The following is a 27,851-nucleotide window of genomic DNA, read 5'->3' on the forward strand; positions in this document are numbered from 1 at the left end:
AGAGGCAGTGTTGTATACAGTTTCCAATAAGGAAAGTTTGAACTTTTACAATATAAAATATAACTACAAATATAAAGAAAACTTATAAGGAAACTGTCCATAATATAATAAAATTGACGTATACACAGTATGCTGCCTATTCCTTCCTACCCTTGATTTCTCATGATGACATTGCTATGGTCTGCCACAATACTTTGCCTTGGTGATGTGCAGGAGGGAGCACAAAAACCCTGAATATTAAAAAGTTGACCACCTTTGGGTATTTTGGGCTAAAATATATCTATTTTTTATAAAATGATGCATAGCACTTCAGTTGTATGAGTGCAGGCCAATTAGGATTTCAGCCCAATTATATAGATATGAAGAACTTGGCACTGCTTCATGCAGATTATGACCCCCGATTCATCATTTCTTTTGCGCCTGTTTTTTTGCACCCAATTCATCATTTTATTTTCGCCTTTATTTAAGTCTATTTTACAGGTACTCACCCGTGTTTTATTTTGGATTTCTTTTCTGCTTTCTGGGTGGTGTCTAGCAATTGTAGATATTATCGCCTCGTTCATCAATTTCGGGTTTCTAAATTTGGTACCACTTCACTATAGTCCCCACCTGGTGTATTTCTGGGTACAGCAAAACCTTGGAGAAATTTTTGTGGCACCAAATATAGCAAGAACCATTTAAGACAAGAAGAAAGCACATTTTTTGACTTTGCACCAATGTTGATGAATTTGTCACGAAAAACGGCAACTAATACCACAAGACAAAAAAAAAGTGATTTAAAGCAAACCTGTCAGCAAGATTTTGCTAAGCAACCTACAGGTAGTGTCAGGTTGCCGCTGTTATGCTGCTTAAAATGATACCTTGGGTGAAGAAATCCTTCTTGTGGTTCTTGTGTAATCAGTGTTAGAAGTTTTCAGTTAATGATATGTCCATGCTCCGGGACGGGACTGCAGACAGAGTCTTATCTTCCTGCTCTAAGCCAGAGAAACCAAGGAAAGACCTGCCCACAGGCCGCCCTGAAGCACAAACTGTCTGTCTTTCTCTCTGTCTCTATGATGTATAACATGTTTATGTATTGGAGCTGCCTGTGTGCAGGTATTTCCTTGTTTTTTTCTGACCTAGAGTACCAAGATAAGACTGCCTACAGTCCCACCCCAGAGCGCGAGCATATCATTAACTGAAAACTTCTAACACTGATAACACAAGAACCACAAGACTGATTTCTTCACCCAAGGTATCATTTTAAGCAGCGTAACAGCGGCAACATGATAATGCCTGAATGCCAGTCTGCCCAGTGTATCACATAAGTGTATCATAGAAGTGTAATGCTCAGAAATAATTCCAGAATGTAGTATAGAGATTGTACCCTGCCATCTGACATCATTGCACTCTAATCAGCATGAATATTTATCTATTCTCCCTGCAGGTGTGTCATCCAGCTTTTCCACTCAACTTTCCTATCTCAGCCTGTAACAAAACTTGGTATGTCATCCAGCTTTTCCAGTGAACTTTCCTATCTCAGCCTGTAACAAAACTTGTTATGTCATCCAGCTTTTCCACTGAACTTTCCTATCTCAGCCTGTTACAGAACTTGGTATGTCATCCAGCTTTTCCACTGAACTTTCCTATCTCAGCCTGTAACAAAACTTGTTATGTCATCCAGCTTTTCCACTGAACTTTCCTATCTCAGCCTGTAACAAAACTTGGTATGCTTTTCAACTGAACCCTGCAATATCCCCAATGTTATTTATGACCTTGTTTACTCTGCCTTGATCATATACATCTGGCTCTCTCCCTTCTCCTGAATGCACATTGTTGCACATATATTGTATAGCATGTCTGCCAAGACATCTGTGTGCCCAGTGTATCACATAAGTGTATCATAGAAGTGTAATGCTCAAAATTAATTCCAGAACTGAACCAGAACGGAACTGAAGGTAACTGGTTACAGTCACTGTAAACAATGTTACTGTTTGTTTTCACTCTCACCCCTATAATCCTTCACTTTCTACTAACCCCCTTAATCTCTACACCTAGTAACGAACTGTTCATCTCTTCTTCAATCCTCCCCATCCATCTCACCTCCTCCTCTGAACTGTTCCTCAACATACAATCCTCTGTCTCCAAACACAGACAGTCCCCTCATGCCCTCTCCTGCTCCCACCTGCTAACACTTTCTCTGCTGCTCCTCACTGCTGGTGATATTGCTCCAAATCCTGGTCCTCCTCACCACATTCCCACAGTCATTTCTACCTCCCATCCACGCTCTATCACAACTTTCCGTAACCTCTTTAACCTTATACCTATTCACCCAGCCCCTGCTTCCCCAGTTCCACTAACAGGAGCACTATGGAACGCTCGATCTGTCTGCAACAAACTTTCCTACATCCATGATCTTTTCATTACTCACAAACTTTCCTTCCTCGCCATCACCAAAACCTGGCTCACCCCCTCTGATACAGCCTCTCCTGCTGCAATCTCGTATGGTTGGATTCCACCTTTCCCACACCCCGCCCCAGCAGCAAGCATGGTGGAGGAGTTGGTTTTCTCCTGTCGGATAACTGTTCCTTCACCCTAATCCCACTGCCACCCTCTGTTAACCTCCCTTCCTTTGAGGTGCACTCTGTGCGCATCTATTCCCCCTCCAACCTCCAACTGGCTGTCATTTACCGCCCCCCAGGGCCAGCCACTACCTTCTTTGACCACTTTACCACCTGGCTACTTCATTTTCTTTCCGCGGACATCCCCACTATCATCATGGGTGACTTCAACATCCCCATTGAAATTTCCCTCTCAGCTGCCACTAAGCTTCTATCTCTCACTTCCTCCTTTGACCTCGCACAATGGTCTTCTACAGCCACTCACAAAGATGGCCACACATTGGACCTCATCTTCATCTGCCTCTGATCCCTGTCTAACCTCTCTAACTCGTCTCTCCCTCTTTCGGACCACAACCTACTTACATTCTCTTCCCTCTCCACACTTTGTCCACAATCCCCACCCCACAACCTTGCACACCCTCGCAGAAATCTTAAACACCTCAATCTACACTCACTGTCTGAATCCCTTCTCCCTCTTACAGGCATAAGTTCGCTACACAATGCGGATGCCCCTGCCGCTTTGTATATCACCACAATAGCTGTAGCTCTGGAATCGGTTGCCCCTCTCACACATACCAAAGCTCGCAAAATCAACAGACAGCCCTGGCACACCAGCCTGACCAAAGAACTGAGGCGAGCTTCCAGGGCTGATGAGCGGAGATGGAAAAGATCCCACTCCAATGAGCACTTCATTGCATTCAAACAGTCCCTCACGACTTTCAAGGCCTCACTCGCTGCAGCAAAACAAACCTACTTCTCATCTCTCATATCCTCCCTGTCTCACAACCCTAAACAGTTATTCAACACTTTCAATTCTCTCCTCCGTCCCCCAGCACCCCCTCCCTCTCCACTCATCTCAGCCCAAGACTTTGCCTCATTTTTCAAGCAGAAGATTGATAACATCAGAGACAGTTTTGGTCAACAACCCCCAGACCCCTTTCTCCTAATTGCCCAGCCTTCCTCCTCCAAAACCAAAACAAACTTCTCCACTATTACAGAAGATCGACTCTCCACTGTACTCTCAATTCATCTCACCAGCTGTGCACTTGACCCGATCCCATCCCACTTCATCCCAAACCTCACCACAGTCTTCATCCCAACCTTAACCCATCTAGTCAACCTATCACTAACAACTGGTGTCTTCCCTTCAAGCTTTAAACATGCCTCAATCACACCTATCCTCAAAAAGCCCTCTCTTGACCCATCCTCTGTATCTAGTTATCGCCCTATGTCACTTCTCCCATATGCCTCAAAACTACTGGAACACATCCATCTTGAACTGTCCTCCCACCTCTCTTCTAGCTCCCTCTTCGACCACTTACAATCTGGCTTCCGGTCACATCACTCCACTGAAACTGCCCTAACTAAGGTCACCAGTGACCTATTAACCGCCAAGGCCAAGCGACACTACTCTGTCCTCCTTTTTGACACAGTGGACCATTCCCTATTATTACAGACCCTCTCATCACTTGGCATCACAGACTTGGACCTATCCTGGATCTTGTCATACCTAACAGACCGGACATTCGGCGTCTCCCACTCAAACACCACCTCCTCACCTCGTACCCTGTCGGAGTCCTGCAAGGTTCAGTCCTAGGGCACCTGCTCTTCTCCATTTACACCTTCGGCCTGGGACAGCTCATAGAATCTCACGGCTTTCAGTATCATCTCTATGCCGACGACACACAGATCTACATCTCTGGACCAGATATCACCACCCTACTAACCAGAATCCCACAATGTCTGTCTACTATTTCATCATTTCTCTCCACTAGATTTCTAAAACTTAATATGGACAAAACACAAAACAGAATTCATCATCTTTCCCTCATCTCACTTGACTCCCCCAACAGACCTACCCATTAAAGTAAATGGCTGCCCACTGTCCCCAGTCACACAAGCTCGCTGCCTCAGTGTAGTCCTTGACACTGATCTTTCCTTCAAACCATATATCCAAGCCCTTTCCACTTCCTGCCGACTTCAACTCAAAAATATTTCCCGGATCCGTACATTCCTCATCCAAGAATTTTCACAAACCCTAGTCCATGCCCTCATCATCTCCCGCCTTGACAACTGCAACCTCCTGCTCTGTGGCCTCCCCTCTAACACTCTTGCACCCCTCCAATCTATTCTAAACTCTGCTGCCCAACTAATCCACCTGTTCCCCTGCTATTTCCCCAGCCTCTCTCCTCTGTCAATCCCTGTACTGGCTCCCCATTACCCAAATACTTCAGTTCAAAACCCTAACCATGGCATACAAAGCCATCCACAACCTGTCTCCTCCATACATCTGTGACCTCATCTCCAAGTACTTACCTGCACGCAACCTCCGATCCTCACAAGATCTTCTTCTATATTCCCCTCTTATCTCCCACAAACGCATACAAGATTTCTCTCGTGCATCACCCCTACTCTGGAACTCTCTACCCCAACATATCAGACTCTCGTCTACCGTGGAAACCTTCAAAAAGAACCTGAAGACCTACCTCTTCCGACAAGCCGACAACCTGCAGTAACCACAGATAGACCAAACCACTCACTGCACGACCAGCTCTACCCTTGCCAACTGTACTCTCACTAGTGTTGAGCATTCCGATACCGCAAGTATCGGGTATCGGCCGATACTTGCGGGTATCGGAATTCCGATACCGAGATCCGATACTTTTGTGGTATCGGGTATCGGTATCGAAACAACATTAATGTGTAAAACAAAGAATTAAAATAAAAAATATTGCTATACTCACCTCTCCGACGCAGCCTGGACCTTACCGAGGGAACCGGGAGCCTTCTTTGCTTAAAATGCGCGCTTTTACTTCCTTCCGTGACGTCACGGCTTGTGATTGGTCGCGTGCCGCCCATGTGGCCGCGACGCGACCAATCACAGCAAGCCGTGATGTAATTTTCAGGTCCTCAATGCCTAATTCTAGGCATTCAGGATTTTAAAATTACGTTCCGGCTTGTGATTGGTCGCATCGCGGTCACATGGGCGACGCGACCAATCACAAGCCGTGACGTCACGGGAGGCAGGAAACGCGCGCATTTTTAAAATTACGTCACGGCTTGTGATTGGTTGCGTGCCGCCCATGTGACCGCGACGCGACCAATCACAGCAAGCCGTGACGTAATTTCAGGTCCTGATGCCTATTTCTGCATTCAGGACCTGAAATTACGTCACGGCTTGCTGTGATTGGTCGCGTCGCGGCCACATGGGCGGCACGCGACCAATCACAAGCCGTGACGTCACGGAAGGAAGTAAAAGCGTGCATTTTAAGCAAAGAAGGCTCCCGGTTCCCTCGGTAAGGTCCAGGCTGCGTCGGAGAGGTGAGTATAGCAATATTTTTTATTTTAATTCTTTATTTTACACATTAATATGGTTCCCAGGGCCTGAAGGAGAGTTTCCTCTCCTTCAGACCCTGGGAACCATCAGGAATACCGTCCAATACTTGAGTCCCATTGACTTGTATTGGTATCGGGTATCGGTATCGGATTAGATCCGATACTTTGCCGGTATCGGCCGATACTTTCCGATACCGATACTTTCAAGTATCGGACGGTATCGCTCAACACTAATTCTCACCCATCCCTTGTAGATTGTGAGCCCTCGCGGGCAGGGTCCTTTCTCCTCATGTACCAGTCATGATTTGTATTTATTAAGATTATTGTACTTGTTTTTATTATGTATACCCCTCCTCACATGTAAAGCGCCATGGAATAAATGGAACTATAATAATAAATAATAATGCCTGTAGTTTACTTAGCAAAATCCTTTGACAGGTTCGCTTTTAAAAAAAATAAATATGATGAATCAGGCAAAAATGTTTCCTTTCATTTCTGATGATGAAGATCTAATTGTTTATAGACTGAAACATCATTTGATTTTCTTTGGGTTGTCTATGCAAGAAAACATCAAGCGTTGCAATTGTTGAATCAAACAAAACATCTGGAATTGTTAATTCCAACCACAAAGTGGATTCAAAAGACTTAAAAAGAAGAAGCAAACTGAATAATTAATTGGGTGTAGTAAGAAAGGTCAAAACACACAAAACTCGAAAAAAAAAGAAAGACAGGCGCAAAGTGAATAATGATTTGGGGCCATAATGGATAAACTGTGATACTACTAGAAATGCGAATCCTCGCTAGGGTGAAGCGCTTTGTCATTTGATTTTCTTTGGATTGTCAATGCAAAAAACACTACATTTGTACTAAGGAGTGCCAAGTTCTTTGTATCTAAAAATAATTTTTGTATTTGGGCTTCATTAAAAATTCTGCACCGTTTGCCCTCCATATCCTCTGAGATGCATTCTCTATTGCTGGCTGCTTAATGAGTTAACCGAGATTCCCTCAGTCGGCCCACACTGATGGTCTGACAGGAAGTTTGTAACTTTTTTATCTATCTTTTCCAGAGCTGCTCACAGCTGATTTATGATCACAGACCACATCAAACTTGAAAAAGCCCGTAAAAGCAAAAAAAAAAAATGCAAAATTCTTAATTATTTTTTTAGCCCCAAATGCACGTATTTCAGTTTTAAAAAAAGTCCCCAAAGGTGGGCATCCCATTTACGGTTTGAACATATTAGAGAAAGTCTGTAAGAAAAAGTAATAAGTAGTGAGAAATTTATATCATGCTCTACATCTTTGCCAGCTATAGCATAGCCGCCTATTCCAGGGCTTTTGTGGTTTTATGCAAAAAAAGAAAAGCAAATGTTACAATACATGTACATTGTTTTATAGAATGAAAGTTGTTTTAGAGACGGGCAATCTCTGCTGTACTGCATCATACGAACCAAGCTCTGACACGACTGCACGTAAATCAAAAATATGTCAACATATAGTCAGAAAAATACATTCCGTGAATTCATGAACTGGCGGAGAGACCTGGGTGCACAGGGTATTGCAATGTAGTTCTGAATAGTTCTTCCAGCTGCAGTGTGTAGCAGAAGGTATGATCCTACTTCTTTGTGATCAGACTTACATACCAGATGGTAAAAAATCATCTAATCCACTTCTTTTCACTTCTTTTCTTCCAAGTTGGTGCTTTGTTCTCATTTTTCATATTCTGCTGCTTGGTAAATCATATTCTTTCCATTCCTGTTTTTTTTCTGGTAGCCTCTTCTCAGGTTATTTATCTGCAAGACAGACTATCAGGATCTATTCCAGTCTATGGTCCACCTTTATGCTACAACCCAGGATATCCTCCCTAGTTTTCTCTAGAGATCGCACATAGAAGCCTACAAAATCTAAGATTTGCTGGACAATTTGGTAAGATGCCCTCTGTAAGGCCGGTTTCACACGTCAGTACCTCCGGTACATGTAGTGACAGTTTTCTCACGTACCGGAGACACTGACACACGTAGACCCATTCAAATAAATGGGTCTATGCACATGTCAGGGGGTTTTCACGGACCGTGTGTCCGTGTGCAAGACACGGAGACATATCCGCTTTTTACCGGTAGCACATAACTTAATACGTCCCGCACACGTGCACACGGAGAACAAAGTACACTCTCCTCCGTGCGCATGGCCGGCCGCAGGAGAAACAGCACTACTGTAAGCGCTGTTCCCCCTGCTTGTGGTGCTGAAGCCGGCTGTCATCCACTCTCCCCTGCTCGGCTGAAAGCAGCGCGAGCAGGGGAGAAGGGGTCTAAGAAAACCCGACGTGCGGTCCCCCCTATATTTTCCAACCAACCCGGCAAAATTCACAGGTGCGGGCTGCTATTCTCAGGCTGGTAAGGGGCCATGGCTATGGAACCCCCCCAGCCTTAAAACAGCAGCCCGCAACTGCCTGCAATCTATTAGATGCACCAATTCTGAATCTTTGCCCGGTTCTTCCCACTGCCCTGTGGCATTGGCATATGGGGTAATAAGGGGTTAATGTCACCTTGCTATTGTAAGGTGACATTAAGCCAGCTTAGTAATGGAGAGATGTTAATAAGACACCTATCCATTACTAAATCTACAGTTGTGAAAGAGTTAATAAAACACACACACTTAGAAAAAAGAACTTTAATGAAATAAAGAAACACAGAGGTTTCATTACTCAATCCAACCGAAGCCCTCGCTCTCCTGTAATAAATTTTAAATAAAAAAGCAACAATATCCCATACCTGTCCGCCGTACAGTCAAGTCCCATCCTGTAAATCCATCTGAAGGGGTTAAATCCATTTACAACCAGGAGCGCTGCTAATGCCAGCTCTGCCGGCTGTAAAAGACTGGGGAATGAATGAAATGCAGGGGGCGGATGTATGAGAGAATTGGATGATACCTGGACCAAAGTCTGGTCAGAATAATCGCTGTGTTTTTCTCATACGTGGAAAAATCAGAGATTGGAATGAGGTCTTATTCTCCATCTAGTGTCACCCCAGTGGACATGATTAACTTCTGTTCAATGCCATCATATCACTGTTATCAGCCTAAATCAAGCAGGTGGGGGTGGCGTCAGGCAGGGAATTATGCACCGGATTAATGCACTAGCTGGGAGTTGTGCCACCCTCAGGGCCTTTGCTGCTTCATTTAGATAAGGATTCAAAGCTGATTTTTTTTTCAGAAAGCAATAATCCATTTCTGGCAAAGAAGGAAGGGGTAAACAGGTCTTGTATTAGCATATTCCGTAGAGATGAGCAATTCGATTTGCGCTGACCTAGGGCGTCTTGCAGTCTAGTCCTCAGTGGCAGCAACGCGGCTTCTCTTCTATGCCCGGCATCCTTGGCAATGCATCCAGGCTCCTTTGGTGCTTCTTAGGCCCAAGGGGATTGTAAGCACTAGGAGGTGCCCAGGATGCCAGGCTGAGTGTATGAGGCGCAGGGGAGAAGACCGTCTGGAACAGAGGACCAGACTGCATGTCAGACCAGGGTAGCGGAAATCCAATTGCTCATCTATTCTACTGGTATTATAATTTAATTGGGAATCCTGAAATGCCAGACAGGATCCCTATAAGTGTAGTGTGAGTAAAGTCAAGTAATAGAGCAAAAAATAAAACAAGTCTCCTTTGATCCCTAGAGGGCACTACAGACAAGACCTTCTCGCAGCCAATAGTCTTTATATGAGCTAAATATTAACATTTTGGGCTATATATTCTGGGACATTTAGGTCCCACATTGCAAACAAAACAATTTGTACTATAGACTGAACAATATATAGCACAGTGGTAAATAATTAACCGGTTCTCCAAGCTGAAAGTATGCAGCGCCGTGACATCTGCAAGTTCATCTATGTCAGTTTTCAAAGTGCACTTTCCTCTAAAATGTATAGGTACGAGTCCACACGTCTCCCCTATCCCGACAAGTGGTACAAATTCTTTTCAGATGTTATATCTATATGTGATAATAACTGGTGTGGTCGTATCACTAGATGTGTCACTCAGGCACCTGTAAAACATGGATGACAATCGCATTGCAATGCTCGGACTGGCCGGCGCTCTCTTGACCAGAGCGCGTCGACATGTATGTCTATGCAGCTGTCTTGCTTGGCCATGCTGTCCTTTCTGTATTCTCTTTTTTTCTTCGTCCTCTGCCCAGGAGCTGTGGTATGATCAGACCATGTTCCTGCACGGTTAGATACAGCCATTACACAGCACACAGCAGGGGCACAGTTATAAGATTATCTCAGCACAGGAACATTTTTTTTAACACGTCCAATTTTTAAAAATTATTTTTCCAAGATCTATTGATTACAATTATCTTTGTTCGTGGGAAAACCCCCTTAAATCCCAAGCCCCTCTCACAGTCAGGATAGCCTATCCTACACTGTACAGCCATAATTAATTTAGATGTGGAATAGTGTTCTAAGATATTAATGCGTGGTCATTATAGGCACAGTTGTTATGGATGATTGGTGCAAAAACAGAGTATAATGCAAGTGATGGTTTGATAAAACGCTAGTTGTAAAAAATAATTTTTATCAAAGGTGACGAGTGTAGGAAATATGCATGAAGAAGTGCAAAATCTGTACAAATGTGTAAACCAAGCCGAAGTGCTACTTATAACTAAAAAATAACTAAAAAGAAAAAATAAGTGTGTGTGTGTGTGTGTGTGTGTGTGTGTGTGTGTGTGTGTGTGTGTAAATCAACCACGCATGTGCTGTATATACTATATTATATAAACACATATATATACACACACGCATGTAAAACAACATGTATATACAGTATGTATGTATGAATGTATGTAAAACAAGCCATCAGGCCTGGGCCCCCTCTTGCCACGGGCCCCATAGCAGATGTGCGGGCCTCCTGTATGGTATGCACAGGCTCACATATATTTACCCTGCACGCCGGCCGTGTCAGAGTCACATTCTGCCTCTCACATTAGTCACTGAACATTGGATTCTGTTCTCTGTCTCGCACATTCCTAAGGCAGGGTTCACACTGGGCATTTTGTGTAGGCTTGTTCCGCAGTCACTATCTGCTCTATGTACACCATTCCTAGTTCTGTATATAGAGTGTATATTGTATATGTTGCTATTTTATCCTCATTTTTTTCACCAGTGAAACAGAAGGATCTAACCAGAATTACTTTGTGTAGTGTGATTTTCTATATTACAGACATACCCTAAAATGTAAAATTCTTGATTTTCCAAGTGTGCATCAAAAATAACAACTGAAAAAGGAAACCTAAGCATCAATAATATATCGGCTTTGTACTGCAGGCTAGACGCAGAGGCATGGCATCAGTGGCAGAATATAAAGGTGTTTTCTACTACTACACAACCCCAGCTTAATACTTTTAGTGCAAACCCAAAAATAAAAACACCTCTCGTAGCGTCGTTGTTCCAGCAATGTTGGCACTGTTGTTCCTGGTGGTGACAAACATTGTTGACCACTGCAACTAATCAGTGGACATCAATCAGCTTCAGCTCACCAATATTCCGTCAGAGCAGACAACTGTCATGGTAGGTGCACGCGGTAAACGCTCCGAGTTGGATGCTGCGTACTTGTGCAGCGTCCAACCCGCAGCATCCAGATGTTACAGCATAGTGGATGGGATTTCAAGAAATCCCATGTCCACTATGCATCCGGAGTGGGATATGTGGCACGTCTTTCCAGACTGCAGCATGTCTATTTATCTTGCTGAAACAAGAGCCTCCGCAACATAAATATCACCGTACAATGTACGCGGTGAATTCGCACGGTTCAGTGAACACAGAGGAATCACCTGTGATCAATATACGGCAGCGCTTTGGATGCAGTGGACATCTCCTGCTGCCAATTTCTGAACATCTGCACATACCCTTAAGAGTAAAGGCTGCAGTAGGTCAGTGTCCACTGAAACAACAGCACCAACATCATTAAATAAACACTTACCGCCCCACACTCCATTGGTGACTATTGTGATATCACATTCAGCAGGACAGCCATTGGATGAAGCAGTTACTGCAGGTCTTACACCGCATTTTCTGGCTTTTCCACGGTTTCCATATTGGACACAGGTGTTCATTATTCACTGGGAGATTTACCAGAATATGTAATTAATGAAAGACAATGGTGTGAAGAGAGCCTAAGTGATCAGGTCACGGCTTTGATTGTATACAGTATATATATGATTATAGCAGTGCAGCTCCAGCTTTTGCAGCTGTCAGGGCATGTTGGGTGCTGTAGTTTCACAACAGCAGGAGAACCACAATCCCAGATCACTGCCCGCATCTCACATGCAGAAGAGATCCTCTTATTTAATTCAAAACATTAGACATTACTGTGCAGCGTACCGAGACACAGAACTTACAAGGAGACCTTTGTGTGATGGGAACCGCTGTGCACTTACATCAGGAAACAGAACATATTAGAAGGGTGCTGACTAGCAATCAGGTTAAGTAACGACAAAGCCGGGCTTGTTTGACCTCTGGCTGACCGATGCTAGAATGGAAGATCTTGATCTGACACGACTGTGTTGACACATTTAAAAATACTGCACTAAGAATACACTGAAGCCGATAACCATCTCATCTCAGGCGAGGTGCAAAACACACAATGTTATGCGTTATTAATTTGGACCTCATAATCAGATGAACAGAACTAAATATTTGAGACTAAAACAAACAAAAAAGTCAGGTCCGCTTTTTTTTCTAATGGTTTACTATGCAAATGAGCTGCACTACCGCAGACGACCACAGTGGTGCCGTTTTCCACCTGAAAAATAAGGCGGAGTTCACTAGGAATTTTTTGAGTTTTTGGAATGGAACCTCTCCAAAATCCTACTTAAAAAGTACTGTATTTTTCGGATTATAAGACACACTTTTTTCCCCAAAATTTGGGTGGAAAATGGGGGTGCATCTTATAATGCGGATATAATTTACCGGTAATAATAATAAATAATAATAATTTTATTTCTATAGCGCTGGCATATTCCGCAGCACTTTAAGTTTTAGAGGGTACAGACAATACAGCACAACAATAATCTCAACGATCAAAACAGATACCAAGAGGAATAAGGGCCCTGCTCGCAAGCTTTCAATCTATGAGGAAAAAGGGGAGACATGAGAGGTGGATGGTAACAATTGCTTTTGATGTTCGGACCAGCCATAGTGTAAGGATCGGGTGTTCATGTAACCATGCATGAACCGGTTATTGGCCTAAGTATGTAACAGTACAGACAAAGAGGGCTATTAAATGCATAAAACGTATGAGAACATGATTCGAGGAACCTGGTTATTGTAAAAAAATTTGAATGGGCCACACAGAGATAGTTAGATTAATGTGTTGAGGCGGTAGGCCAGTCTGAAGAAATGCGTTTTTAGGGCACGCTTAAAACTGTGGGGATTAATTGTATTAACCTGGATAGTGCATTCCAAAGAATCGGCGCAGCACGTGTAAAGTCTTGGAGAAGGGAGCGGGAGGTTCTGATTATTGAGGATGCTAACCTCAGGTCATTAGCAGAACAGAGGGCACGGGTAGGGTGGTAGGCTGAGACGAGGGAGGAGATGTAGGGTGGTGCTGATCCATAGAGTGTTTTGTGGGTGAGGGTAATATGTTTGTACTGGATTCTGGAGTGGATGGGTAACCAGTGTAATGACTGGCACAAGGTGGAGGCATCAGTGTAACGATTGGTGAGGAATATGATCCTGGCTGCAGCATTAAAGACAGATTGGAGAGGGGAGAGTTTGGTAAGAGGGAGACCGATTACTAGAGAGTTACAATAGTCCAGACGAGAATGAATAAGAGAAACAGTAAGAGTTTTTGCAGAGTCGAAAGTAAGAAAGGGTCGAATTCTAGAAATGTTTTTGAGGTGTAGATAACAAAAGCGAGCCAGTGATCGGATGTGGGGGGTCAATGAAAGCTCGGAAGCAAGTATGACCCCAAGACAGCGGGTATGTTGCTGTGGAGTAATGGTGGAACCGCACACGGAGAGGGCAATGTCAGGCAAAGGTAGGTTAGTAGAGGGAGGAAACACAAGGAGTTTAGTTTTTGACAGGTTCAGTTTCAGATAGAGGGAGGACATGATGTTGGAGACAGCGGTAAGACAATCACTGGTGTTTTCTAAAAAGGCAGGTGTGATATCAGGAGAAGAAGTGTATAATTGGGTGTCATCAGCACAGAGATGGTACTGGAAACCAAATCTACTGATTGTTTGTCCAATAGGGGCAGTATACAAAAAGAAGAGGAGGGGTCTAGAAATGATCCTTGAGGAACCCCAACAGTAGGGGGAAGATGAGAGAGGAGGAGCCAGCAAAAGACACAAAGAAGGATCGGTCAGAGAGATAGGAGGAGAACCAGGTGAGAACGGTGTCCTTGAGGCCGATGGAGTGGAGCATAGTGAGGAGCTGATGATCCACAGTATCGAATGCTGCGGAGAGATCCAAGAGAATTAGCATGGAGTAGTGACTATTAGATTTAGAGTAGCTGTTAGTAGATCATTAGAGACTTTAGTGAGGGCAGTTTCAGTAGAGTGTAAAGAGCAGAAACCAGATTGAAGAGGGTCGAGAAGAGAGTTATCTGAGAGATAGCGGATAAGACGGGAGTGAACCAGGCGTTCGAGGAGTTTAGAGATGAAGGGAAGATTAGAGACAGGTCTACAGTTAGCGGCACAGTTTTGGTCGAGGGATGGTTTTTTAAGTAATGGATGTATGATGGCATGCTTAACTGTAACCGCTACCGCTGCTGCAGGCTGGGATGAGGGGGTGTCTGGTGGTGTGGGGGTGTCCGACGGTGCTGTGGGGGTGTCCATTGCTGCTGCGGGTGTCTCCGATGCTCTGTCAACATTTTGTGAAAGGCCAGAGCCCCTGCAGTTCCATGGTTTCCTGTGCGGTGGCCGCTGAGATCTTGGTGTTGAGATCTCCATCTGCGCATGCGCCGCCCCCCGGCGTCCATTTTCCTGGAGTCCCAGCACCGAACACCCCTGCTGCACCGCTTGGCACCCCGCAGCGCCAGACACAAGCAGCAGCACCGGACACTAGCAGCATATCCGGACACCCGAAGCGGCGTGCCACACATCAGAACACCCGGTCATCCCAGCCTGCAGCATCACCACACTCCTGCCTCCTCCAGCAGAGACCCTGGGACCCTGCTTCACCGCAGCCACCCCCCCCGGTAAGCAATAAGACACATGGATTATAAGAAGCACCACCATTTTCTCCACAAAAGTTGGGGTGCATCTTATAGTCCTGAGAGTCTTATAATCCGAAAAATACAGTACTTGGAAAACTTAAATTATTCATTTCTATGGCAAATCCATTTTGCTGTTCATATGATGTGTTTTTTTTTACTTTTTTACTGAATAGATTTAAAAAAATAAAAAAACACCTGGTGGAAAAAAGAAAGTGCAAGTATGAAAATAGGGCGCACTACAATTCAGAAAATAACCAAAATCAATATAAGTTGAGATGCCACATCAGGTAGAAATACTAATGAGGTAAAGAGAAAAACCTCCTGTATATATGTGCACACTTGCAATCTATAATAAGTACAAAATGATTTTCATGGGCACAATATACCAAGTACCAAAATTATTAAAAACAATTAAAAGAAATATACAATGAGGTACACCAGGCCACAACACTCCAATATAATGCAAAAAGATCTACTGCATATAGTGATATCTCTACATAGTAATGTTCAATACATAGTCCAATGTCAAACAAAATGGCAATATATAATACACACAGACCAATAATCATAATATAAGCATAATTTCTGGCAAAATGGAATCAAATGAGAATCCAATCATTCAGCACAACTGATAATGGATTGGAACATGCCACTATCATAATCTCACCCATCTGTATATTTGTGGAAAAACCATCTCAAAATATGGGTGATAGCCAATGGCTACCATAGAGCTATGGTCTTAAGGCATGTTCCTAAGGAGTTCCCCCCTCACAGGTATACCTACACATGGTGGTGGAAGTCACCTGAGGCGAGAGCAAGGATGCCAGAGAGATAAAGTATAGAGAGGTGGAAGGCGGAGATGGAAGGTGAACCACCTAGAGGCCCGGTTACCAACCCAATGCGTTTCGCTGCATCTAGAGCAGCTTCATTAGAGGAATCAATAAAATAATTTTGTACTTCTTATAGATTGTGAGTGTGCACATATATACAGGAGGTCTTTCTCTTTTTCTCTTTATCGAAAAAAGAAAGTGCATGACACCTCTTTGAAGCGGATCCCAAAAGGAAAACTCTCCAAGACCGTTAGGTTGTTATTGTATATGATAAGATAGAGAGTGAGCGAGAGTGTGACAGGTGAATTTAATATTTTACCATAAACAAGGATTGACCAACAGTTAAACAGAACAAAAGAACTACCAATTGAAAGAATTATCAAACGAAAGAACTAACGAACGAAAGAAAGAACTAACGAAAGAACTTACTATCAAAAGAACTAAAAAACAAAAGAACTAACGAACTAAAGAACAAAATAACTAAAGAACGAAAGAACTAACGAATGAACTAAAGAAGTAACAAACAAAATAACTCAAAAACGAAAGAACAAACAAACAAACGAAAGAACAAACAAACAAAAGAACTAATGAACAAAAGAACTAACGAACAAAAGAACTAACGAACAAAAGAACTAACGAACAAAAGAACTAACGAACAAAAGAATTAGCAAACGAACAAAAGAACTAACGAACGAAAGAACTAACAAACGAAAGAACTAACAAACGAAAGAACTAACAAACGAAAGAACTAACAAACGATTAACCATAGAAATCACAGCACTCTTGACAAATGTCTGAGAACTGGAATGATTATAATCATAATTAGTTGAAAGGTGCCATAATTCCTTTGTGTTATTGCACGTAGTTTGCATTTTTTCTTACTTGTTGTTTTCCTTGGGATAGGTAGATACATAGACATATAGGCAGCTAAATAAATAGAAGAAAAGATAGATAATTGCACAACAATGGTCTGTTAGAAGTTGTTTAGAACTAGAACATTAAAATAGAGAAAAAGCACCAATGACGATATCCAACAAATCACTAACATCACACATAATTCAATGTAAATGAGACAGAGCCATTGCTACAAATAGCCAAGAAGAAACCAATGTCATGATGCTCACGCTAGTTTAAAACAAAGCCATATCCAATAAATTACAGATGCAAAGTCAAATACAGTAACCATGGAAAACAGAAGAAGAACAGGCTACAGGAGGAAAATAGAATGCCTCATAGAGCAGACGTGTAATGATGTCTCGGTCATGGAAAGCTACATTGGACCAGATGGATGATGATTTCAGTACAATATCAACTATAGCTTATTCAGAAACTCTCGACTGGTTGGAAACTGTACTTCAATGGGCTTGTGACGTTAAATGAAGTATAAAGGACGTCCACAGAACAGGTTTGATAAGCTTATGAAATACAACCACAACACCTCCTGTTACCCTGGTGATTAATACATTGTGCCTAGTGATATTCTCAAAGCAACAGTAAGAAAACTCTTGCATATGACTACGTTACAGCCGTAATGTGCCTCCATATGATTTCATATAGCAGGATGAGTAGATAATCTACTAGATGAACTGTAATTTGTGAATTCTCTTCTACAACCATTCTACTAGAAAATATCTTGGTGATATGTGCCTCACGGACTCCGTGTCTTCTAGTTTTTCTTAAAATTGTCCTACCATTTTGCTGCTGCGCAGTATGTAACTCCTTTACTTAGCTGACTGTTCTGTTGCTTGTGCCACAGATTTTTTAAGTAAACTGCTTTTGGCTGTGTCGGTCGACTGCTAATGCACACTACTTTCTTCTCCCGGTGCTAGAAATAGCAGCAGGAAGGAGGAGGAGGTTGTATAGGTCAGATCATAACGTGAAAAGGGGGGTAAAGCATTCAAGATTTTAAAGCGGAAAGATCACATAGGTTGTTGATAGAAAATAAATTACACACCAGGTAGTTTGTAAGGGAAAGGAGTGAATAACACAGGCTCCAGGGGAAGGGAAAGGGTAGAGTCAGGAAGGGGAGGATAGTTTTACGGAAAGAAAAAGTTGGCAGTAGCTCCGAGCCTACGTTCCTAAGTGGGATGTGATTCCAGGGAGCAACCTCAATTTCTCATTGACCTCTTCTCTACCCTAGAGTGACCATCATGGAATATAAGACTAACCCTTTCAATACCTTAGGCCAGAAGGGAGCTTCAAGTTAACTCTTTCACTACCAAAGTGAAACGTCCAGGCCCCCATTTTTTTTGTATCAATCTCCCCACTGGGCAAAAATAAACCCACACGTAATCTGTTTTGCTTCCTTCTTTGCAATATTCCCATCCTATTTATCAGTCCTCGGTAACCTCGTCCCTACTCCTGTAATTTTTTACTCTATTTGTGATATGACAGATTTTTACAAGATGGTTTTTCTTCGTCTTAAAATTGTCCACTTGACGGTTCTTGTCCACTGACAGATGGAGTTTGGAAATTTCCAATCTAGCATTCATACTGTGCAACAAGTTGGAAGATGGTTATATTACATCTAATGGGATCCAGTCCTGGCGTGGTGTTTATCCAGTAATTGATACAATGATGTGAGGTCACTCAGTCTCTCAGGCAGGACAGCTGCAAACAGCTGGACCCTGTAGCCAGGTTTGGAAGTAAAAATGAAAACTAGAAGGGAAGAAGTTTTTTCTACATAATTATGCATTTATTTTTACCAGCTTTCATGACCACATTAATGGGAAGTAGCACCGTGATATTGTTTGGTATGTAGTATTCCCCCCTTTCTCTAAACATGTTTATATCATCTATATTAGAAGACGCCATTGCCTGCCTTACAAAAGCACACATTAGTATCTTGTCTCTTCAGAAAGGAAGAGGACAGGAACTCTAGCGCCACCTATTGGAAGTAGCAATCCTAATATAGTTAATATCGACCCTTTAATGAGTCTTGTCACATGACCTAGGAAAGAAACCAACCACAATCTCAATTAGCAGACACGTGTTTCGGGTGTGTACCTCTCCTCAGTGCAAAGCAAGAGATCAGGTTTGGCCGTATGAGAGGCCTCTGACTGGACTCCAAAGGGTAATATTTCTCCTTCTGGAGAGTGACATGCCTGATATGCCAGTGTCAGGAGACTTATAGGCCATGCAATGCTCTTCTGGGAATTTAAAAAATGCAAATTGCCTCTTCAGAGAGGAAGAAGACTTGAACTCTAGTGCCACCTATTGGAAATATTTATGTCTTCTGAGAATAAAATTCAGTTATGGAAACTGTCAAGAAGCAGGTTGTCACCTGTTTTGATTTTAGGGGCTGAAATATTAAGCTAAGCCAAAATATGTGTATTTCTGAAATGTATGTTTGGCTGTCTATTCCTTTTTTTCCCCCGATTCCCCATGTTACCCCTTCCCTTCCCACCCTAATTATTGGAAAAGAAGCAGGTTGTCTGCCATGATGTACCTATTATGAATTATGTTTGTTTCCACCTTTTTTTTGTGTTATGCACAAAGGTGTACTACATTGAACTGCCCAATGTAATCAATAGACGACAAAGAGATCAATGGCCAACCTTCCAAAAAAAAAAGCAAAAAAAGGTTACTTTTTGCTGTCGCCACTTCAGTGATCAGCAGGTTTTGCGCAGTTTGGGCTCTCACAGAAAAGGAGTATAAACAGAAGTATTAAAATAATCCCTTGAAATCCCTCTGAAGCTCAGCTAGGTAATACTTTAAAGGGGTTGTCCAGACATAGGTAGTTGATGCCCTATCTATGGCATAGGTCATCAGCAGCCCATCAGTGGGAGTCTGACACCCAGTAGACCCACTGATCGGCTCTTTTGCTGCTCCAGCCGGATGTAAACACTTTGTATGAAGCTCTAAAGTGTAGCGACCACTGGCTACTGCTGCACAGCTTCTCTGCCAAAAAAGTAACGTCTGATATACTTTTAGTGGAGCTGAAAATGTTTATATTTCACCTCTGCAGGAACAAAAAACAGCTGATTGGTGGGAGCACCAGGTGTCAGACCCAACTGATCTTCTATTAATGACCAATCCTGTAGATAGGTCATCAAATACTAGTGTCCGGACAACCCCTTTAGTACTCTTGACAATTTTAAGGGAAGTCCCATAGATCAGCTATTCACAGGATATATGATAAATGTATGACTGTTGAGGGGTCCAACTACTGAAACCCTCAACCATCCTCAGAATGGGGTGTAACGAAGTCCCCATTGTGAATGGAGTGGTGGTGAGCATGTGCAACCACTTCTCCATTCTCCGCCTACAGAGGTGGTTGCACGTGCTCACTACTGTTCCATTTACATAGGGGGAGTTCTTTCCTTGGTCTCAGAATTGTCAATTATGTCAACAGCCGGACCCCAGCAGCAAAACATTTATCGTCATTCCGATGGATACAGTTGGTGCTAAATTGTCTTGGGACCCTTTTAATACTTGAAGGTACAATACATTAATCATTAGTTAATCAGACAAATTGATATTTATGCTTAGGTATTCTGCGAATGTGCCAGGGAGTAAGATATTACTAAGAGAATCAGACCAATATTCTATATAAAACACTAAAATCAGATACAAAAAATGATTACATCTGTTAAATTAGGTAGTAAAAAGTGGTTTTCACCATATGGTACGAAAAGCTGGAACTTCAGGACCTTTCACTGAGGGTAGGATTCATCCGGTCAGTGTCCTTCCTTCTTATAACTCATGTAATTGGCAGGATCAAGCAATATTCTGAAAGGTTTAGCTCATAAATGGGCTTCATAAAAATCAACAGTAATTTAGATACATCATTTCCCACTCGGTAAAACTTTGTTTAAAGCAACTTTGATGAGCAGCGCAAATAAGTGGGAAGCCGGTGGTATAATAGCTAACACTTGACGTCAATAATAATGTATTTATCCTTTTATACTATGAATATATGCATCCATTACTGAACCACAATAAAACTCAATGATTTCCACTTAAGTCTGAAGCAGACTCGTTATCAAAGAAAAAAAAAAAGTCTTTTCAAACTATCTGATGGCAGAAAATTATCCCCAATTACTCCGACTCATTCAGCTCTGACTTTTTGTTCAGGGTAACAAATTGTACGGAAATATGCGAAATGTAAAAGTATCGTGGAAGATATAAATAAAGCCTCTTGTCGTGGACTTGACATCGCTCTCTGCATTAATTGCTGTTATCTACAATCATGTAAATACAATCTGCAAATCGGCCCGAACAACCCGTTCTTGCATGAATACATTTATTCCATTATAACAGGAAATTATGTTTTATTTTTCAGGCCGCTGATGGGGTCTTGGTCAGGTTTTGTCTTTATTAGAAGTGTCACGCTCAGAGAATCAGTGGTAATTTGTGTGTATAATGAGAGCAGCATAGCTGATTAAAAATGTATTTAATAAGAGAGGGCTGTGTATTCAGAAGTAGTAAAATTACTGTTTATCTAATGAGCATGTAAAATGACTGATCACACCTCTGGATGAACTTCTGTATACAATAACATGCATCAGGAGACAAGGGGACTCAAGAAGCCGCCAACGAGGACTAGAGTGTTAGTCATGGGCGAGGGGCTGCTGTGTTCTCACACCCTGGCAGCCCACAAGTAAATAGTGTCCAGTCTGTCGTGTACTCTGTGTAAATTCGATAACATTCACTTTTTGTCCAGAAGACTCCGCTAGCTCCGCGATTCCAGATCTGGATGCAGCCGTACAGTTAACAGCAGACACTGTCTTTTTTAAGCAGCTCAACTTTACTCAGCAGATCAAGTTCAGTCTTAGTCTCAGATACAGCCCAATATGTTAAGGCGGTAACAGTTCCTTCAGCCTGCGCTATCCCTCTTTTAGCTGGCACATCTTGCCCCTGGGATGTTTTGCCTGGCTCCACAGATTCCCAGAATCCTGACCCAATTTCTGTTTGTATTTCCCTTTCGGGCTTCCCCTTGAAGGAAGAGAATAAGGTTGGCTCTTCCATACCTAATTTAGACCGTAGGCCTGAGATGTTTCGGGATGGTCCACAGAAACTCATTGCAGCCATTCTCATGCTGCTTTTTCTCTGTTTTGCATCCCACGTGATCTTCATTTCTATGGCTCTGAACTCCTGCTCGGATCACTCTTCTCTAATCTATAACTCTTAATTTCCATATCCCTCCCCAGCTTCCCCAATCCAGGAAGTCTCCTACTCTTTTAACTGCTCCTACCCCCCAAGTGGGGTGAAGTCTCCTAAAGCCGTAACTGTTCCTATACTAAACCTATTTACCGTCCTGAGATATTGTGCCCTCCATTGCACTACCCAATTCTATGTGTATCTAACACTTAACTTATGTCCTATTCCTTATACTGTCCCTTTATTCCATGCAATACAATACACAATAAAGCACTATCTTACACTTTCTATCTTGACAACACATTTTTCTATACAGAAGTAATAACCTTTTCCTTATTAAAGGGAAAACGCTTGACCGACCTGGTCACACTATTACACATATATAGTTACAAGGTTGAAAAAATACAAATTTCTAGAAACCTTAAAGATACCTGCAGACAGGTGATAACTTGATAACCTTTGGTGGGTGCAAGAATAGGTCGCTACCATTCCCAAAACTGCAATCGGAAGTACTCTGTCAAAATAGAGCAGGCGCGTATGGACATCATCTTTCTATTACTTGTCTATTAGACTGCCAGAGATACCAGAGAACAGGACTTAGCTATCAGTTCCATAGAGAATGAACAGTATTGTGTGTTCACTGCTCCGTTCTGTTGGGGTGAGTGGGGTATTTCAGAGTCCCGTTCTTGAGAATAGTGGGGGTGACTCCCATCCCAAGTTATCTTATATCCCATGGATAGGTGATATATTATTTTCAAGCAGTGTTTATCCCCCAAAAAGCAAATGGCTATAAAAAATTGCCTGACCAAATAATTTATAAAATTAAACCTTAGAAAGAATACCCCCAAAGGAAAAAAGAAAAATGTCGGTGTGATCTTAATACAGGAAAGAAATATATCTTGGTACCGTGTTAGCCAGTAGATAGAAAAATATTTAGAATTGAGAGTCCTCAGTGGTTGATACCTTTTAATGGCTAACTGAAAAGATGGTAACAAATTGCAAGCTTTCGAGACTACATACGTCTCTTCATCAGGCAAAGACTAAAACAAATTCTGAAGAATCACATATTTATGCACAACATAGTATAGAGAAAAAAAAAAAAAGGAGGGGAAAAAAACCATGGATAAGCCAGGTGACATGAAGCAGAATTACCATGGGTGATAAACAGTTACGTCCATAAATATTGGGCCAATTCTTGTCCTGTGATTAGGGTCTCTGTTGTGATGACCCCACATGGTCTGATGGGCAAGTTCCTTAGTTAATGTAAAAAGACATAAATCCATGCGATACATTCATTCCTGCAGTTAGAGTGTCAAAGGTCGTCATCAGTTTATATTCCCAGACTCTCCTGTCTTTCTGCGATTTGAAGTTACCTTTAAGTACAAGTAATTTCATGTCCATAATGTTATGATTTGGGAGACAGAAATGTATTGCCACAGGTAGATCCATTCTTTTTTCTCTTATTGTATGGCGGTGAGCGTTCATCCTTGTTCTCAGTTTCTGCCCTGTCTCCCCCACATACAGACCCCCATTTGGACACTTAGTACAAATAATTAGGTACACCACATTAGAAGTGATGCAGCTGAAAGTACCTGGGATCTTGTAGTCCTGATGTGTATTGGGGATCTTTATCTTGTCCGTGGTCATTATAAATGGACAGGTTTTACATTTTTTTCTGATTGCAAGGAAAGGTACCTGCAGCTTTTGGAGAGGACAGGGAGCTTCTGACAATGATGCTTCTTAGATTTGGGGGTTCCCTAAAACAGCTCCCCTTAGCGCCTCCAGATTTGGATTGCAGGTAACTACTAGAGGTACCCGGTTATTTTCTTCTTTAGCTTTGTAATGTAGCAGGTGATTCCTTGATATTCTGGTGGCTCTTGTGATCTGATTTTCAATTGTTCTTGGATGGTAGCCCTGATTCAAAAAGGTCTTTCTGAGGTGACCAAGGTGTTCATCCCTATCCATTGGGTTGGAACATATACGATTGTATCTGATGGCTTGGCTGTAGACAATAGAGTTTTTTATGTGTCTTGGATGGAAACTGTCCCATTTAAGGTATGTTGGGCTGTCGACTGGCTTCTGATACAGGGATGTCTCTATTTTATTGTTCTGCAGCTTAATGATGGTGTCCAAAAAGTTAATTTCAGTACAGGAGTAGTTGAGTGTCAAGTTGATGGTAGGGTGAAATTGATTAAACTGTTCATGGAACGTCTTTAGCTGTGGCTCAGACTCTGTCCAGATGATTAAAATGTCATCAATGTAGCGGTAGTACGCCAGAGGCCTGATGGGACATGAGGACAAAAAGTCGCTTTCAAGCTTGGCCATGAAAAGATTTGCATACTGTGGGGCCATTTTACTTCCCATTGCTGTACAGTTCTCCTGTAGATAGATCTTCTTGTCAAAACCAATGTAATTGTGGGAGAGGATGAATTTTATAACTTTCACCACAAAATTTGCATCAGTCCCTGTGTTTTCCAGGAAGAATTTGCAGGCATTTAATCCATCCTGGTGTGGGATATTGGAGTACAAAGATTCCACATCCATGGTGTGATCTTAGATATTTATGCACTGCATCTTTGTAAAATCATTCCCTTCAACGCCCACCTCTACTTCACTAACAAGGAGTTAAACACATATAAGGAAAAAATCCAGCATAATGAAAATAAATAATCCAGCGCAATAGAAACATCTAAATGTACCCACAAAATCCCATTTAAAAAAGGTAAGATTAAAAGAGGGGAATGAAAAAGTATAATTAAAACCTACGCGTTTCGAGTCTTTACTTTCAACAGTCCAAAATGCGTAAGGTTTAAATATTTCTTACGGAAATTTTTTCATAAATTGGAGCGTTAATTTTTCTATGGTGCTGGATTACAATTTCTTCCTTATATGTTTATCCGCCGATTCGAGGACATCAGCCTGGAGGAATCGCTGCACCTTTAATAAGGAGATTTTTTTCAGCATTTCTTTCTGTGCATTGGTGAGCTGATTTATCTTCCCTACTCTGCAACCTGTGGGATTTCATTGAAACGGAGACTATATTTTATTTGCAAATTGTGCAAACAAATATATGCTGTAGAGAGCTGAATCCCAGCTTCCGTCAGACTTCTTATTTATCGCCACTGCTACTGATGCCGAGAAGCTACGCAGAAGTCTTCACTTTACACCACTTGTCCTATTTACTTTAAACCCACAGAAAGTTACCGAAATAGTTACATAAAAAAAAAAATCTTCATTTATTTGGCCTGATGGTTGTTACTCTTCCAGTATCTGTCTCCGTTTTGAAACTTATCTAGAAGGAATTTTGCAACAGTAAATTTTCTCATAATTTCAGAACAGCAGGAAAATATCTGGAATTGGTTTAAATCTGCAAAAAAAACGCAACATGCTGTGTGATGTATTTAGCACTGTAAAAAACTTGGCACTCAAATTGATGAACGGTGAAATAAAGTCAATTTATTGGTTATTGGTGCAATCAAAAAGATGAACGTTTTCGGTCTTTTATTCAGACCTTCATCGGAACTGATTGCAACACATTCTTCACCACTTTACAATGGAGTAGGAACATGTACAGACAATAAACACCTCACCGAGGGATACATAGTTCAACAGTTACAGGGGGACTGAGGGTCGTGATCACAAGATTACAATCTATGAAGAAATGGGGAGAGAGGGGACACAATAGGTAGGACACGCTTGTCACGTAAGGTCATGCCATCATAAAAAATAGGGGTTATGGTATAAAGCTGCATGATTAGATCACCAGCCCGTATCTGTCCAAGTACGGTTACCAAGTGCTATTGGACACATGGAGGATGTGGAGACGGATGAAAGGAGGGACCAGATTCAGAGGAAAAATTATAAGGGCGAACAGGAAAAAGTTTGAATAGTGAATTGAGGGAATAGTCCTGTCTAAAGAGATGTGTTTTTAAAAACATGCTTAAAATAGATGGGGGCTAGGTATTAATTAATAATAATAATAATTTTTATTTATAAAGCGCCAACATATTCCGCAGCGCTTTACAACTTATAGAGGGGACTTGTACAGACAATAGACATTACAGCATAACAGAAATCACAGTTCAAAACAGATACCAGGAGGAATGAGGGCCCTGCTCGCAAGCTTACAAACTACGAGGAAAAGGGGAGACACGAGAGGTGGATGGTAACAGTTGCTTTAATTATTTGGACCAGCCATAGTGTAAGGCTCGGGTGTTCATGTAAAGCTGCATGAACCAGTTAACTGCCTAAGTATGTAACAGTACAGACACAGAGGCTATTAACTGCATAAAGTGTATGAGAACATGATGCGAGGAACCTGATTATGTTTTTTTTTTTTTTAATAGGCCAGACAGGGATAGTTAGGTTAGTGTGTTGAGGCGGTAGGCCAGTCTGAACAAATGCGTTTTTAGGGCACGCTTAAAACTGTGGGGATTGGGGATTAATCGTATTAACCTGGGTAGTGCATTCCAAAGAATCGGCGCAGCACGTGTAAAGTCTTGGAGACGGAAATGGGAGGTTCTGATTATTGAGGATGCTAACCTGAGGTAATTAGCGGAGCGGAGGGCACGGGTAGGGTGGTAGACTGAGACCAGAGAGGAGATGTAGGGTGGTGCTGAGCCATGGAGTGCTTTGTGGATGAGGGTAGTAGTTTTGTACTGGATTCTGGAGTGGATGGGTAGCCAGTGTAATGACTGGCACAGGGTAGAGGCATCGGTGTAACGGTTGGTGAGGAATATGATCCTGGCAGCAGCATTCAGGACAGATTGGAGCGGGGAGAGTTTGGTAAGAGGGAGGCCGATTAGTAGAGAGTTACAATAGTCCAGACGAGAATGAATAAGTGAGACAGTAAGAGTTTTTGCAGAGTCGAAAGTAAGAAAAGGGCGAATTCTAGAAATGTTTTTGAGATGCAGATAAGAAGAGCGAGCCAATGATCGGATGTGGGGGGTGAATGAAAGCTCGGAATCAAAGATGATGAGATTAATTGGATCTTTTAAGGTAATGCATTCCAGAAAATTGGCGCAGCACGAGAGAAGTCTTGGAGATGGAAGTGGGAGGTTCGGTTTATGCCATGTTAATCCTAGATCAGTTGCAGAACGGAGAGTACCGGTAGGGTGGTAAAGATGGGGGAAGAGATGCATGGAGCTTTAGAACTGTGGGGAGCTTTGTGGGTGAGAGCAGTGAATTTGTATTGTATTCTGTAAAGGATGGGTAACCAGTGCCATGACTGGCAAAAGGTGGAGGCATCGCTGTAGCAGCTGGACAGAAATATGATCTCGGCTGCCACATAAAGGATGGATTGCAGAAGAGAAAGTTTAGCAAAAGCGAGACCGAACAGTAGAGAATTGCAATAGTCCAGAGAGTGACAGTAAGAGTTTTTGCACATGTAAAACAATGCACTCAAAAACACAGTGAAAAACAACTCAAGTAACTCCATTCAGAACGGAATTGCAGATGCAGAAATGTCTGGAAGAAGAGATATCCAAGACTGACTGCTGGTAAGGAGTTGATGGACTACCTAACAAGAACTATCACTGCCTCAAGAAGTATCGGAAGATCAATATTTAACTTGGATAAATAGAAAATAAAGCTTTGCAGGGACAAGTCCAGTGTGATTTGCTGCCAGCTCAGGGAAGTAGCTCTGTGTACAAATCTCGATTTACGAGGACCGAGGAGGCCATCTGCACAGAAGATGTGAACCTTTAATTTATGTTCCTTATTATGTCAAGATGGATCGTACAATAAAACAAGAGCTCAGCAAAAATGCCATACACCAAACAGCCA

The 27,851-nt window shown here is 42.2% G+C and overlaps 1 protein-coding gene across 7 annotated transcripts in view; it reads right to left on the reverse strand.

The window, feature by feature from the left end:
• GHR (growth hormone receptor) overlaps window positions 1-27,851 on the reverse strand; it is a 470,149-nt gene that overhangs the window by 79,630 nt on the left and 362,668 nt on the right. Inside the window, exon 1 of one of the 7 annotated variants that reach the window (XM_077285633.1) lies at window positions 11,899-12,046. The exons of the other annotated variants lie outside the window; for them this stretch is intronic. Within the exon in view, the coding sequence (XP_077141748.1) occupies window positions 11,899-12,031 (133 nt within the window). The 5' untranslated portion in view covers window positions 12,032-12,046. Of the gene's footprint in view, window positions 1-11,898; window positions 12,047-27,851 lie in introns of those variants that run through there. 7 annotated transcript variants of the gene reach the window in all.

This window comes from Ranitomeya variabilis, chromosome 1 (genome assembly GCF_051348905.1).
Source record: "Ranitomeya variabilis isolate aRanVar5 chromosome 1, aRanVar5.hap1, whole genome shotgun sequence".
NCBI classification, from domain to species: Eukaryota; Metazoa; Chordata; class Amphibia; order Anura; family Dendrobatidae; genus Ranitomeya; species Ranitomeya variabilis.